Below are 14,159 nucleotides of genomic sequence, written 5' to 3'. Positions count from 1 at the left end.
AAACTTAAAGTATAATAATAATAAAATTTAAAAAAAAAGAAAAGAAAAGGAGGCCGGGCGCGGTGGCTCACGTCTGTAATACCAGCACTTTGGGAAGCCAAGGTGGGCGGATCATAAGATAGAGGAGATCGAGACCATCCTGGCTAACATGGTGAAACACTGTCTCTACTAAAAATATAAAAAATTAGCCGGGCATGGTGGTGGGCGCCTGTAGTCCCAGCTACTCGGGAGGCTGAGGCAGGAGAATGGCATGAACCCAGGAGGTGGAGCTTGCAGTGAGCCGAGATCACGCCACTGCACTCCAGCCTGGGCAACAGAGTGAGACTCTGTCTCAAATAAAAAAGAAAAGAAAGAAAAGGAGAATACAGATACACAAGAGAAGAATGCAATATAAAGATGAAGCTGAGAGAGATCTGATGATGCTGTCCTTGGATATTAGAGTGATGCAGGCACAAGCAAAGGAATATTGTCAGCCAACAGAAGCTGGAAGAGGAAAGGAATGGATGCTCTCCCAGAGCAACCAGATGGAGTGAGGCCTTGCTGACAATTAGATTTCAACTCAGTTATATTAATTTTGGATTTCTGGTCTCCAGAACTGTGAGAGAATAAATTGCTGTTGTTTTAAGCCATAAAATTTGTGATAATTTGTTACAGCAGTCACAAGAAATTAATATGAGAATCTAAGTCTGTATTTTTTAAATGTAATGTTTCCAATTCTACATCTATTTTTTCTTCCCTAACGGAATGCTTCATGAATTTGTGTAGCATCCTTGAGCAAGGGCCATGCTAATCTTCTCCATAACGTTCGAATTTTACTATATGTGCTGCCAAAGGGAACACTCTATGTCTATTCCAGAAGAAAGTGTTAAATATGTTTCAGAGAAAGATTGGATGAAATTAAGTTGCTATATTTTAAAAAATTAATTATTAGGAAAACTGGTTTACTGAAGAGTACATAGAACAATTCCTTGCACACAGTATGCACTCAATAAATACTTTTTAAAATATATCCTGGACTCAGTAACAACAAAGATACTAAATGAATGAGAAACTACTCTAGTAATCTTCTCATAGAAAACTGACCCATCCACTTTTTGCTCACAAACCTAAATGTTTAACCGTAACATTTCCATAGAAAAAACAAGGATTTGGCCAGTGTTACAAAGCAATTATTCTACTACCGCTTAGTTTGGAAAACATCAATTTGTTTTATTATTTTATTTCTTATTTTCTTATTTTATTTTATATTTTTTGAAACAGGGTCTCACTCTGTTCCCCAGGCTGGAGTGCAGTGGCATGCCACGGCTCACTGCTGCCTCTACCTCCTGGGCTCAAGCTATCCTCCCACCTCAGCCTCCTGAGTAGCTGCAACCACATGCATGTGCCACCACACCTAGCTAAATTTTTTTAATATTTTTTTATTTGTAAAGATGGGGTCTCCCTGTGTTGCCCAGGCTGGTCTCAGGCTCAGGCCATCCTCCTGCCTCAGCTTCCCACAGTGCTGGGATTACAGGTATGAGCCACTCCGCCCGGCCTCTTTGCTGTTTTAAAAGACACAGATAGGTATGGGTAGGAGGAAAAAAGGACATAAAAGGCAAAACAGTACAGATTGTCACTATTTTCATCAGTATGTTTGTTTTTATAACTTGAAATATTAATAACATATAATCAGATATAAAGCTTATAAGCTAGAGAAAAAAATTTCCCAATTTTAATCTCCCTGTCCATACTAGACTATTCAAGTTGACTCCTTTAAACATAATTTATTGCTCAATCTCAGATATACTACTACATGTATCAAAACGTGCCAACTGAAACGTATCTATATGCAGAAAGTAAAATATAATTACTCATTAAGATAGAGTTGCTCCCCACGCACTAACATTACAAGGTTCTAGCATTTTCCAATGATTTTTCAAATGTTTAGGTATTAAAGCATACAAAGGCCAGGCACGTGTCTCACGCCTATAATCCCAGCACTTTGGGAGATCAAGGTGGGAGGATCCCTTGAGCCCAGGAGTTCCAGACCAGCCTGGGCAACATAGTCAGACTCTGTCTTTACAAAAAACTTTTAAAAATTAGCCGGATGTTGTGGCGTGTGCCTATCTATACTCCCAGCTACTCGAGAAGCTGAGGCTGGAGGATTGCTCGAGCCCAGGAGCAATGAGCTATAATCACATCACTGCCCTCCCTCCCTCCCTCCCTCCTTTCCTCCCTTCCCCCCTTCCTTCTGAGATGGAGTTTCACTCTTGTCGCCCAAGCTGGAGTGCAATGGTGCGATCTTGGCTCACTGCAACCTCTACTTCCCGAGTTCAAGTGATTTTCCTGCTTCAGCCTCCCGAGTAGCTGAGATGCTGAGATTACAGGCGCCTGCCACCACGCCCAGCTAATTTTTTTTTTTTTTTTGTATTTTTAATAGAGACAGGGTTTCGCGATGTTCATCAGGCTGTTCTCAAACTCCTGACCTCTGGTGATCCGCCCGCCTCCACCTCCCAGAGTGCTGGGATTACAGGTGTGATCTACTGCACCGGGCCTACTGCACTCCTTCTTATGTGACAGAGTAAGACCCTGCCTTAAATAAATAAAGCATAGAAGGGTAATCGAGAACAATGTTTAGCTATTCAGCCTGAGGATAAACCTGAATGGTGAGGGGCCTTAAAATAGTTTTCTTTGCAGCATTCATAAATGATTTTTAAAAATTTAATGTGAAAATAATTTAAAACAATACAGAATGAGCAGTTTTTATGGATTTGTGGTCTGACAACTGACAAACATTCTTTTTTTTTTTCCCAACTTTTATTTTAGATTGAAGGTAAGGGGTAGGTATGCATGTTTGTTACATGGGTAAATTGTGTGTCCTGGGGGTTTGGTGTATAGATAATTTTGTCACCCAGGTAATCAGCATGATACCCAATAGGCAATTTTTCGATCCTTACCCTCCTCCAACCCTGCACCCTTAAATAGACCTCAATGTCTACTGTGTCCCGTTCTTTGTGTTCATATGTACTCAATGTTTAGCTCCAACTTACAACTGAGAGCATGCGGTATTTAGTTTTCTGTTCCTGCATTAATTTGCTTTCCTTCAGCTCCATCCATGTTGCTGCAAAGGCCATAGTCTCATTGTCTTATAGCTGCATAGTATTCCGGGGTATATATGTACCATAGTTTTATGTCCAGTTCACCACTGATGGGCATCTAGATTGATTCTATGTCTTTGCTATTGTGAATAGTGCTGTGATAAACTTACGGTGCATATGCCTTTACAGAACGATTTATCTTCCTTTGTTGTCAAAGGTTTTCAAACTTTAAAAAATCCTAGCTGCTGACTGTGTTTAAATAATTAATGTTAGATTACCACCTTCCCTTGAGAACAAGATTCCAATATTCGAATCCAAATGCTGTGTAGTTTTGTTTTTTTAACAAACACCTTTCTAAACATGAAATTGCAACCACTTCCAGGTAAACCTACAGTCTTAGAAGTTTACACATACTATAAGCTTAAGCTACAGAGAATATAAATATATATTTATTATGTTTGTTCTACATTTACTGTTCAAGTCTTATGCCAGTCTGCCTAACTGAAGAGGGCAAGCTTAGATGCCCTCAACTCTAATCTAGCCTCCGTATGGCAGATGTCTTAATAAGACATAGGTCTGATCACATCTCTTCTGTTTTTGTTTTTTTTTTTTGGGGGGGTTTTTTTGAGACCAAGTCTGACTCTGTCACCCAGGCTGGAGTGCAGTGTTGTGATCACGGCTCGCTGCAGCCTCAACCTTCTTGGCTCAGGCAATCCTTCTGCCTTTGTCTCCCAAGTAGTTAGACCTACAACCGCATACCACCACAACCAGATAATTTTTTTATTTTCTATAGAGCCGGGGTCTTGCTTCATTGCCCATGCCGGTCTCAAACTCCTGCCCTCAAGTGATCCTCTCACCTAGGCCTCCCAAAATGCCGGGATTACAGGCATGAGTCACTGTGCCTTTCCCTGTTTGTAAAGTTTAATTGACTTCTTACAAAATAGAGGATAGAGTCCAAACTCCTTCATATAAAACAGCCCTCATAATCTGGTCCCAGCCTACATTTCCTGCCATAAACTATTACCTGTCTCAATCTTGTTCTTTCATGCATTCACTGAACAAATATTCCTCTTTTTAAACACCTCTTCTCCCTTCTCTATTTGTAGAACCTCTACATATCTTACAGGACTCAAAATACAAGTTTCAGTAAAGTTTCATATGTCTTCCAAGCAGATTGAATCCTTCACTCTACTATACTCTCATGCCATTTTGCATATACCTTTTACAATAGCACTCATAAATTTTATCAGACTAATTTGTTGACAAATGATACACATTTCCTTCTTCTATTCACTGTATTTCCTGCTTCTCCGTACCAGCACCTTTCATATATTAAGCATTTACTCTATACTGAATTTATAAAATAATAAATAAACTCCACAATATTTATTGCGGGAGAATGATCTCTTCATAACTCTGTGTAATAACATAAAAGACAAATGCAGAGGCTGGACATGGTGGCTCAGGCCTGCAATCCCAGCACTTTGGGAGGCTGAGGTGGGCAGATCACTTGAGCCCAGAAGTCTGAGACCAGCCTGGGCAACATGGTGAAAGCTGTCTCTACAAAAAATACAAAAATTAGCCAGGCGTGGTGGCAAATGCCAGTAGTTCCACCTACTCGGGAGGCTAAGGTGGGAGATCACTTGAGCCAGGGAGGTAGAAGTTGCAGTGAGCTGAGATCACGCCTCTGTACTCCAGCCAAGGTGACAGTGAGACCCTGTCTCAAAAAAAAAAAAAAAAAAAAGGCAAATGCAGGTCAAAACTGGTTTGCATTAAATGTTTTCTAATAACTGTAATAACTGTACTTCATGAGAGAAGTAAAAATAGTAAGAGAATCTTGAATACCTACAGTATATCAGGCATTGTGCTAGGTGATTTACAGGTATTATCTCATTTAGATCTCATTTAATCTGTAAAAGGTGGTATTCATTTTACAGATTAAGAAACAGAGGTTCTGAGATATTAAGTGTATGGCTTGTCTTGCATAACGTGTCAGAGCTCAGACATGAACCAAGATTTATCTCAGTCAAAACCCATAGTCTTTGCAGTAAAGCCTGTGTTTAAGCATGTCTATGGACTGATCACACCAGTAATCTCAACACTTTCAGAGGCCATGGTGGGAGGATTGCCTGAGGCCAGGAGTTCAAGACCAGCCAAGCCAACATAATAAGACTTCATCTCTACAAAAAATTATTTAAAAAACAAAAAAGCACATCCAAGTATTAGAGGGTCAGTCACCATAGTATATAAAAGTACGCCTTTGGTCTCAGACTGAGTTCACATTCTGTCTCTACAACTTAGTACAGCAAATTATTTAATCTCTCTGTCCCTCCTTTCCCTTATCTATAAAATGGTGATAAATAATAGTATGTATTTTGTAGAGTGGTTATGATTAAGGAATATAAATCAAATAAAGTGATTATTATACTACAATGCCTTATTCATTGAATACTTTTATAAAACCTACTCATGATAGAAAATACTATTAGAAATGCTGTTTGAAATTGGTTTTATAGCATAAATGAATTTAGAAAAAAAACTTATATAACTTTTACAGAAAAAACTAGGCTCTGGGTAGATATAAAGCCCTATGTAGATACTTTGTGGAATGAGCTTATTTCTTAGCATTTTATCTGACATGACCTCAAAGTTTCAGCTTCATTTTTTTTTTTTTTTTTTTTTTTTTGAGATGGAGTCTCACTCTGTCACCCAGGCTGGAGTGCAATGGAACGATCTTGGCTCACTGCAACCTCCGCCTCCCAGGTTCAAGCAATTCTCCTGCTTCAGCCTCCCGAGTAGCTGGGACTACAGGCGTCCACCACCACGCCCGGATAATTTTTGTATTTTTAGTAGAGAAAGGGTTTCACCATGCTGGTCAGGCTGGTCTTAAACTCCTAACCTCGTGATCCGCCCACCTGGGCCTCCCAAAATGCTGGGATTACAGGCATGAGCCACCGTACCCAGCCCAGTTTGAGCTTCATCTTAATTCTAATTTCTACTATGCTTCCTGACCTAGCATACCTTTTCAATCAAACTTCTTATCTCTAAGTACAGCAATTTATTTTAAACTGGCTCTTTGGTTTCATTTTAGATAGTATCTCCAATATGGATGATAAACTAGAAAGAGTTCTGGTCAGGCAATCTGGATAGAGAAGCTAAGCAACATTGTAGCTTCTAAAGTCATTTTCACACTTATATATAAAACACTCAAATTTATATAACAAGATACATTAAAGAAACAATGATTAAAAATATATAACCACTACACTCCTTCATTAATAGAGATAATTAAGTTGAACATACTTAAGAATACATTGCTTTTGTGAGGATTAAAATCTAATGTTAAGCTACCAATTCATATTCACCTGAATCTTATTTAATAATAAATTAATACTCATGAATGACATTATTAACTGTCAGTGTGATGATGTTCAAGCTATTTCAGTTACCCAGACAGGTCTATAACTTACTCTAAATTTCTCACACTTACACGCGCACACACACACACACACAAATCCACAGTTGATTAACATCAAACAGAAACTTCACTCTATACTTCTCAGGAAAGGAAAAGCTCAAAAGTTATACTTCATGGCTACTGAACAAGTTTAGACTTTCAAATGAGATTCTTTCCATTGATTCTATAACTTATCCAATCATTCGTTCAACATGCTGAATTTCTACTGAGTAAAAGTTTCAGGACACAAATTGTATCCATTTCAAATATAATTGAGGCAGCCTAAGGCATATATGTAGGTCTCAGGGCAAATTATTTAGACTGTCTGAACTTTAATATTCTTATCTATAAAATAGCAGTGATAATAACTATCCTACACCAACGATTTATTACTAGGATCAAATGAAGTACTAAAACATGGAACAGAAAAGCATTTTCCAATATTAAATCCACAGTAAGTTTCTATAACAACTCAAGAGCTCATCTTGTCTCCAGGAGCACAATAACAGACTGTTTCATTACATGATTAATGTAACAAATATTTAAGAGTCTAATACATCATGATGTGTTCAAGTACTAAAGTGCTTTAAAAATGTAGTAAGTACAGGCTGGGTGCGGTGGCTCATGCCTGTAATTCCAACACTTTAGGAGGTGAGGTGGGTGGATCACTTGAGGCCAGGAGTTCAAAACCAGCCTGGCCAACATGGCGAAACCCCGTCTCCACTAAAAATACAAAAATTAGCCAGGAGTGGTGACGTACACCTGTAGTCCCAGCTACTCGAGAGGCTGAGGCAGAAGAATCTCTTGAACCTGGAAGGCGGACGTGGCAGTGAGGTGAGAGGGTCACGCCACTGCACTCCAGCCTACGTGACAGAGCAAGACTCCATCTCAAAAAAAAAAAAAAAAAAGTAGTAAGTACAAATGCTTTCCTTAGGAAGCTTACATTATAGTAGGGATAATAGAACTCTCAAATTACAAAGCAAATTTAACAAGGATTGTAAGATTTATAAAGCCCAGCACACACGAAGAAAAAAAAATGGGCTGGGCGTGGTGGCTCACACCTGTAATCCCAACACTTTGGGATGTCGAGGCAGGTGGATCACCTGAGGTCAGGAGTTGAAGACCAGCCTGGCCAACATGGTGAAACCCCGTCTCAACTAAAAATGCAAAAAAATTAGCTGGGCATGGTGGCAGGCACCTGTAATCCCAGCTACTTCGGGAGGCTGAGGCAGAAGAATCGCTTGAACCCGGGAGACGGAGGTTACAGTGAGCCGAGATCGCACCATTGAACTCCAGCCTGGGCAACAAGAGCGAAACTCTGTCTCAAAAAAAGAGAAAAAGAAAAAACGAATGAACTGGATTTATGGCAGATTTCAGAAAGCTGCATAAGAAAGAGATGGCATTTAAGGAATTGAAGAATAAGTAAAATTTCTACAAAGACAGCAAGGAAGGCCTTCCTTGTTTCTTCTTTGTAGGAAGAAATGATAACAGCAAACACCAAGGCAGACAGGCATATAGCATATTCAGAAACTGGACGTCTAATTAACGACTAGTTTGGCTAAAAAATTGGATATGTGGAAAAAAGTAATACTTGTTTAATAGAATAAAAGGAAAAAAGAAAGAATCATATTGGGGGCCGGGCTTGGTGGCTCACGCCTGTAATCCCAGCACTTTGAGAGGCTGAGGTGGGTGGATCACGAGGTCAGGAGATCGAGACCATCCTGGCTAACACGGTGAAACCCCGTCTCTACTAAAAATACAAAAAATTAGCCGGGCGTGGCTGTGGGCGCCTGTAGTCCCAGCTACTCAGGAGGCTGAGGCAGGAGAATGGTGTGAACCTGGGAGGCGGAGCTTGCAGTGAGCTGAGATTGCGCCACTGCACTCCAGCCTGGGCGACAGAGTGAGACTCCGTCTTTAAAAAAAAAAAAAAAAAAAAAAAAATACTGATTTTACCGGAGCCATTGGCAGCCTCAAATTTTGAAGGAAAAATTTGAAGCCTCCCTAAATAATATAAAATTTATTAAATGCCTCCCTAAATAATTTACATTTTATTCTGAAGCCGATCGAGAGTCACTGTGTATTTCTGAGGAAGGAATAACCAAAAAAAAGAAAGGCGTAAGATCTTTGGCTTTAAAAGTAGTATGGAGGCAAGTGACTGGAAGGGTGCCAGGCTGAGGACAAGTCCAGTTTGGAAGTTATTGCTATAGTGCAAGTAAGAAGAGGAAAGACGAGCATATTTAGCAGAGAGGTAGTGGGAATGAAAAAGGGGAGAACTAAATTTGAGATGCTGAAGAGATAGAATCAACAGTTGGGAGGAAAGTTAGCATCAGAAATTTAAGTTTACAAGTATTCCCTTGAAACACCCTGAGTGTACCAGTGAAAGTGAATAAGAACACCAAGTAAGAAACTGCACCAAATTTCATCTTTAACTACTAAAGTCGAATGTTGATTTCAAAAACAAAAAGACTTAATTTTCAAATACTGCATTTAAGAGAACATAATAAAAGATCGTCTTTTACTATAAAGCAATGCACCCACACACCTGTTCTGATGAGAATCTCACCCCACTTCAAACAGTCCTTGTGTTCTTACTAGCCTTACCAAGGGCAGCCTTTCCATTTCTTTAAGTTCCTGCGGCTTCTTGAGCTCCAGGTGCTGGTCAGGTGCATCTGTGCCTACCACAGGGCTCAACACCGAGCGAGAGCTCATGGGATGTTCACTGAAGGAATGACTGGCCCCAGCCTGGCCCACCCGTCACTAGCTCCGCACGCACCAGGCGCTGAGGCACACACTGCCTTCTTCATTCCCTTGACACACCCCTCTCCTCGGGCCTTTTTTCCTCCTCCACCCAGCACATTCCGCACGTCGTCCGTCGGAGTTACAACGTGTCACCTCATCTGCTCCCATCCCTACTTAGCTAGCACTGTATTTCAGGTCTTCGACACTGTCCCCTTCACCCCTACAGCCTTCACATCAGCCCCCTCGCATGCCTCCTCTTCCTCCTCCTCCAGGAGCTGCCCGGGCCGCCCCGCAGCCGCTGGCCTCCTGGTTCCCGCCCCTCCCCAGGTGCGCTGAAGACTCACCTCCCGCGCAGCTCGACCGGCTGAGCCCACCACCGGGGGCCGCGGTTCAGCTCCGCCGGGCGCCCCAGGCTGCCGAGTCCGCTGGGTCCTACGCGACCGCTGACCTGCAGCGCCGCCGGCTCCCGTCGCCGTAGCCACCGCCAGCTCGGTGCAGCCCAGGCGTTTCCGGGTTCCCGCGGTCCCGTCCCCCAAATGCTCCGGCTTCCGCCTCGGCTCCGGGAAATGCCGTTCCCAGCTCGGCTCTGGCAGCCCCAGCTCGGCACTTGGCAGCTCTGTCCCTAAGGCGACGCACCTGGGCTGCTCTGCTGGCAGCCCCTGGTTCCTGCTTCACCGTCGCGTGGAGGCCTGGGGCACTGCTTTCTGCTACACCTGTCCTGGGAGCGCGAAACAGATGGAGTGACACTCGGTCGAGGGCCTCTGCGGGACTGTCTGTTTGCAGAGGGTGCTAAGGTGTCCACTGCGTAAGGAAGGGCAAAGTCCTTTGGGGCAAAGAACCCTGAGAGGAACGGGGAGATGGATTCTGAAAGCAAACGAACCCGCTCCTAACTGTCACTGACCTGAAAACAACCAGATTAGCTATGGCAAAGGCTGCCAACCAACCAGTGGTCTGCAAGAAGGCTTGTTCTTCCACTTCGCCCACCCTGACTGAGACCTTGAGACAGAGGGAAACCCAAAGCCGTACCACCAATGGGCCTAGTGTCATCAACCGGCAGAGGAAAAAGAAAACTGGGCCCAGAGGATTGCAGAGTTATGAAGGACCAACCCCTTCCTGGCTGCATGGATCACAGCATTACCTTTTTTTTTTTTTTTTTTTTTTTTTTTTGGGACAGAGTCTCGCTCTGTCGCCCAGGCTGGAGTGCAGTGGCGCGATCTCGGCTCACTGCAAGCTCCGCCTCCCGGGTTCACGCCATTCTCCTGCCTCAGCCTCTCCGAGTAGCTGGGACTACAGGCGCCCGCCACCACGCCCGGCTAATTTTTTGTATTTTTAGTAGAGACGGGGTTTCACCATGGTCTCGATCTCCTGACCTCGTGATCCGCCCGCCTCGGCCTCCCAAAGTGCTGGGATTACAAGCGTGAGCCACCGCGCCCGGCCAGCATTACCTTTTAAAAGTCTTCCAGTAGCTGTGTTGGAAACCCTCTAACCACGGCAGCCCATTCAAGTGATGAACAGGCTGAAATCAGTACTTCAGGTTCAGCTGGATTATCAAATAAGCGAACAGGATTATCTCTTTTTGTTAACTCAGGGCTGCTATAAATTAAGCCTATGTCTCTTTGTATGGCAAATGATTAAAACCATGTCCAAGAGAGACATACTTGGAAAAGAAGTGATATTGAAGAAAAATAAGTAACTGTATTAGAGTAGAATAACTGGTTTTAAAATTTTCTGCAATACAATCTTGAGAAAATTCCTGGATGGTAAAATACATATTAGATCTTAATACATGTCCAGTTTTTTTTGAAACCAAAACGTGCCTGTTAGATGATAACAGCATGCCTCGTTTTATTGTGATTTGCTTTATTGCTCTTCACAGACATTGCTTTTGTTTTTTTTTGTTTGTTTTTTTACAAATTGAAGGTTTGTGGCAACCTTGCCTCAAGCACATCTATTGGTGCCATTTTTCCAACAGCATGTGCTCACTTTATGTCTCTGTGTCACATAATATTCAATACTTTTTGCAATATTTAAATTTGTTCATCATTATTATATCTGGTATTGTGCTTTGTGATCAATGATCTTCGATGTTACTATGGTAATTGTTTTGGGGTGCTGATATGGTTTGGCTATGTCCCCACCCAAATCTCAACTTGAATTGTATCTCCCAGAATTCCCACGTGTTGAGGGAGAGACCTAGGGGGAGATAATTGAATCATGGGGGCCGGTCTTTCCTGTGCTATTCTCATGATAGTGAATAAGTCTCATGAAATCCGATGGGTTTATCCAGCGTTTCCGCTTTTGCTTCTTCCTCATTTTTCTCTTGCTGCAGCCATGTAAGAAGTACCTTTCACCTCCCGCCATGATTCTGAGGCCTCCCCAGCCATGTGGAACTGTAGGTCCAATTAAACTTCTTTTTCTTCCCAGTCTCAGGTATGTCTTTATCAGCACCATGAAAATGGACTAATACAGGTGCCATGTACTGCACTCATATAGGAAGGCAAACTTAATAAATGTTATGTGTGTTCTGACTACTCCACCAACTGCCCATTTTCCCACCCTTCTCCCCCTTGGGCCTCCCTATTTCCCAATAAACAGCAATATTGAAATTAGGCCAATTATTAACCCTACAATGGCTTTGAAGGAAATCAAAATATTTCACACCAAAATATACTTCTTTGACATATTTTGAGATGACTGTTCAGAGGGCCTGCAATCAGAATTAGCCTTTGCAGGCCAGATGTGGTGGCTCACACTGTAATCCCAAGACTTTGGGAGGCTGAGGCCGGCGGATTGCTTGAGCCCAGGAGATCGCGACCAGCCTGAGCAACATATTGAGACCCCATCACTACAAAAAATAAAAATTTAAACATGTACCAGTCGTAATGGTACATGCCTTTAGTCCTAGCTAGTCATGAGGGAGGCTGAGGTGGAACGATCACTTGATCCCAGGAGTTCAAGGCCACATTAAGCCATGATCATGCTGCTATACTCCAGCCTGGCTGATAGAGCAAGACCCTGTCTCAAAAAAAAAAAAAAAAAAGTAGCCCAGTACAGTAGCCCTGCAAAACTGTCTCCTGTAGGGCAGATTTGCATCTGTAGAGAATCTGCATTAATGTAGCCAGGCTTTCTCTGGGGCCCTTCCTTGTCCAGATCTAGGAAAGATTTACTGAGATTCTGACACCTTTAAAGGTCTGAAAGAAACTTCCACCATCTATTCTCTCTGAGGGCTGCTACCCACCTTTGCTAGTCAGGCGTCTGCTTCTCTCCCTCCTGTAACTTGTTTTGCCACTATAACCTGATTTACCACCATAATCTATTTTTGGCCATGCTTGGAGCTCTCATTCTTTGTAAAGATGGTATATACCCTTCTGTACTACATGGCGGATAAGAGTAATTACCCTGTGATTTCTCCTCATGCACACTAATAAATTTCTATGACTTTTTCCTTTTTTCTTTTCTTTATTTTTTTTTTTTTGAGTTAGGGTCTCGCTCTAGAAGGAGTGCAGTCGCATGATCATGGCTCACTGTAGCCTTGACCTCCAAGGCTTAAGTGATCCTCCTGCCTCAGCGTCCCCCTTAAGCAATCCTCCTGCCTCAGCCTCCTGAGTAGCTGGGACTATAGGCACATGCCACCATACCTGGCTAATATTTTTTTTACTTTTTATAGAGATGGGTTCCCACTATTTTGTGCAGGCTGGTCTCAAACTCCTGAGCTCCAGTGATCTTCTTGCCTCAGCCTCCCAGAGTATTGGGATTACAGGCATGAGCCACTGTGCCCAGCCTGCCTCTTCTCTTATTAATCTGACTTTTGTCAGTTTGATTATTCAGCCAACCTTCAGAGGGCAAAGGGGAAGGTACAGAAGCTCACCAGGGCAAGAATGTCAGCTGAGCCTGAACTGCAAGTCTGGACATCCAACAATTCAAGTCAGTACCCAAGGTCTGCAGGTCCTTCAAATGAGAACAAGATAATAGTCTAAAGGCAGCCAGGGCCAAATAGGACTATGTATCTCAGTGGTACCTAATTAGAATTGTCAGATAAAATACAGAGGCCTTCGCCTGGTACAGTGGCTCACGCCTGTAATCCCAGCACTTTGGGAGGCCGAGGCAGGCAGATCACATGAGTTTGGGAGTTCGAGACCAGCCTGACCAACATGGAGAAACCCCATCTCTACTAAAAATACAAAAAATTAGCCGGGCATGGTGGCACATGCCTGTAATCCCAGCTACTCAGGAGGCTGAGGCAGGAGAATTGCTTAAACCTGGGAGGCAGAGGTTGCGGTGAGCCAAGGATTGCACCATTGCACTCTAGCCTGGGCAACAAGAGGGTAAACTCTGTCTCAAAAAAAAAAAATACAGAAGCCTTGTTAAATTTAAAGTTCAAATAAGCAACGAAGTATGGAATATTTCGGATATACTTTAAAAAATTCATTGATTATCAGAAATTCTAATTTAACTGGATGTCCTGTAATTTTATTTGCTAAATGTGGCAACCCTATTGAAGGCATGAGTGCATTCTGATATTGTACAATAACTGGGGTTCCCTATGATGCCCCAGAGAAATTAAGGCCAGATCAAATTACGTTTAGTGCAGTTGACACTGCAAACATTATGCACACAAAATGACATTCTCTAGATCAATATGTTCAGACAGTGCCAAGCTGGTAGACTTTAATGGATAAAGGTCAGAGGTTGTTAGAAAACCCAGGAGAAAATAATGAAAAGACAACAAACAAGAAAGAAAGAGGGCAGGGACTATGTTGATAGACATTTTTAAAGAATTTCTGCTCAAAATGGTTAAAATATTGAAAAAATTTTCAGTGCTTAGAGAATTAAACCGCAGGTTTCCAGGTGTCACTTACCAAATATTTTGTTCCTATGCCATCATA

The 14,159-nt window shown here is 42.3% G+C and overlaps 1 protein-coding gene and 1 non-coding gene across 7 annotated transcripts in view; both read right to left on the bottom strand.

Moving 5' to 3' along the window:
• Positions 1-12,307, bottom strand: part of SLC35A3 (solute carrier family 35 member A3) — a 57,588-nt gene extending 45,281 nt beyond the window's left edge. For 3 of the 6 annotated variants that reach the window (XM_063625613.1, XM_063625615.1, XM_063625617.1), the window contains exon 1: positions 9,618-12,307. Coding sequence is in view for 3 of the 6 variants with exons in the window: in XM_063625612.1 (XP_063481682.1) it covers positions 9,136-9,243 (108 nt within the window). In the remaining 3 variants the exon portion in view is untranslated. Of the gene's footprint in view, positions 1-9,135; positions 9,538-9,617 lie in introns of those variants that run through there. The other 3 variants (XM_063625612.1, XM_063625616.1, XM_063625614.1) reach the window with 3 other exon arrangements.
• LOC134734976 (U6 spliceosomal RNA) lies at positions 738-840 on the bottom strand. The gene has a single exon (XR_010117843.1). It is a non-coding gene; the product is annotated as a U6 spliceosomal RNA (small nuclear RNA).
• Positions 12,308-14,159: the final 1,852 nt, after the last annotated feature.

This window comes from Symphalangus syndactylus, chromosome 12 (assembly GCF_028878055.3).
Source record: "Symphalangus syndactylus isolate Jambi chromosome 12, NHGRI_mSymSyn1-v2.1_pri, whole genome shotgun sequence".
NCBI classification, from domain to species: domain Eukaryota; kingdom Metazoa; phylum Chordata; class Mammalia; order Primates; family Hylobatidae; genus Symphalangus; species Symphalangus syndactylus.
The sequence above is the reverse complement of the archived record's forward strand: the minus strand, read 5'-3'. Positions and strand labels throughout refer to the sequence as shown.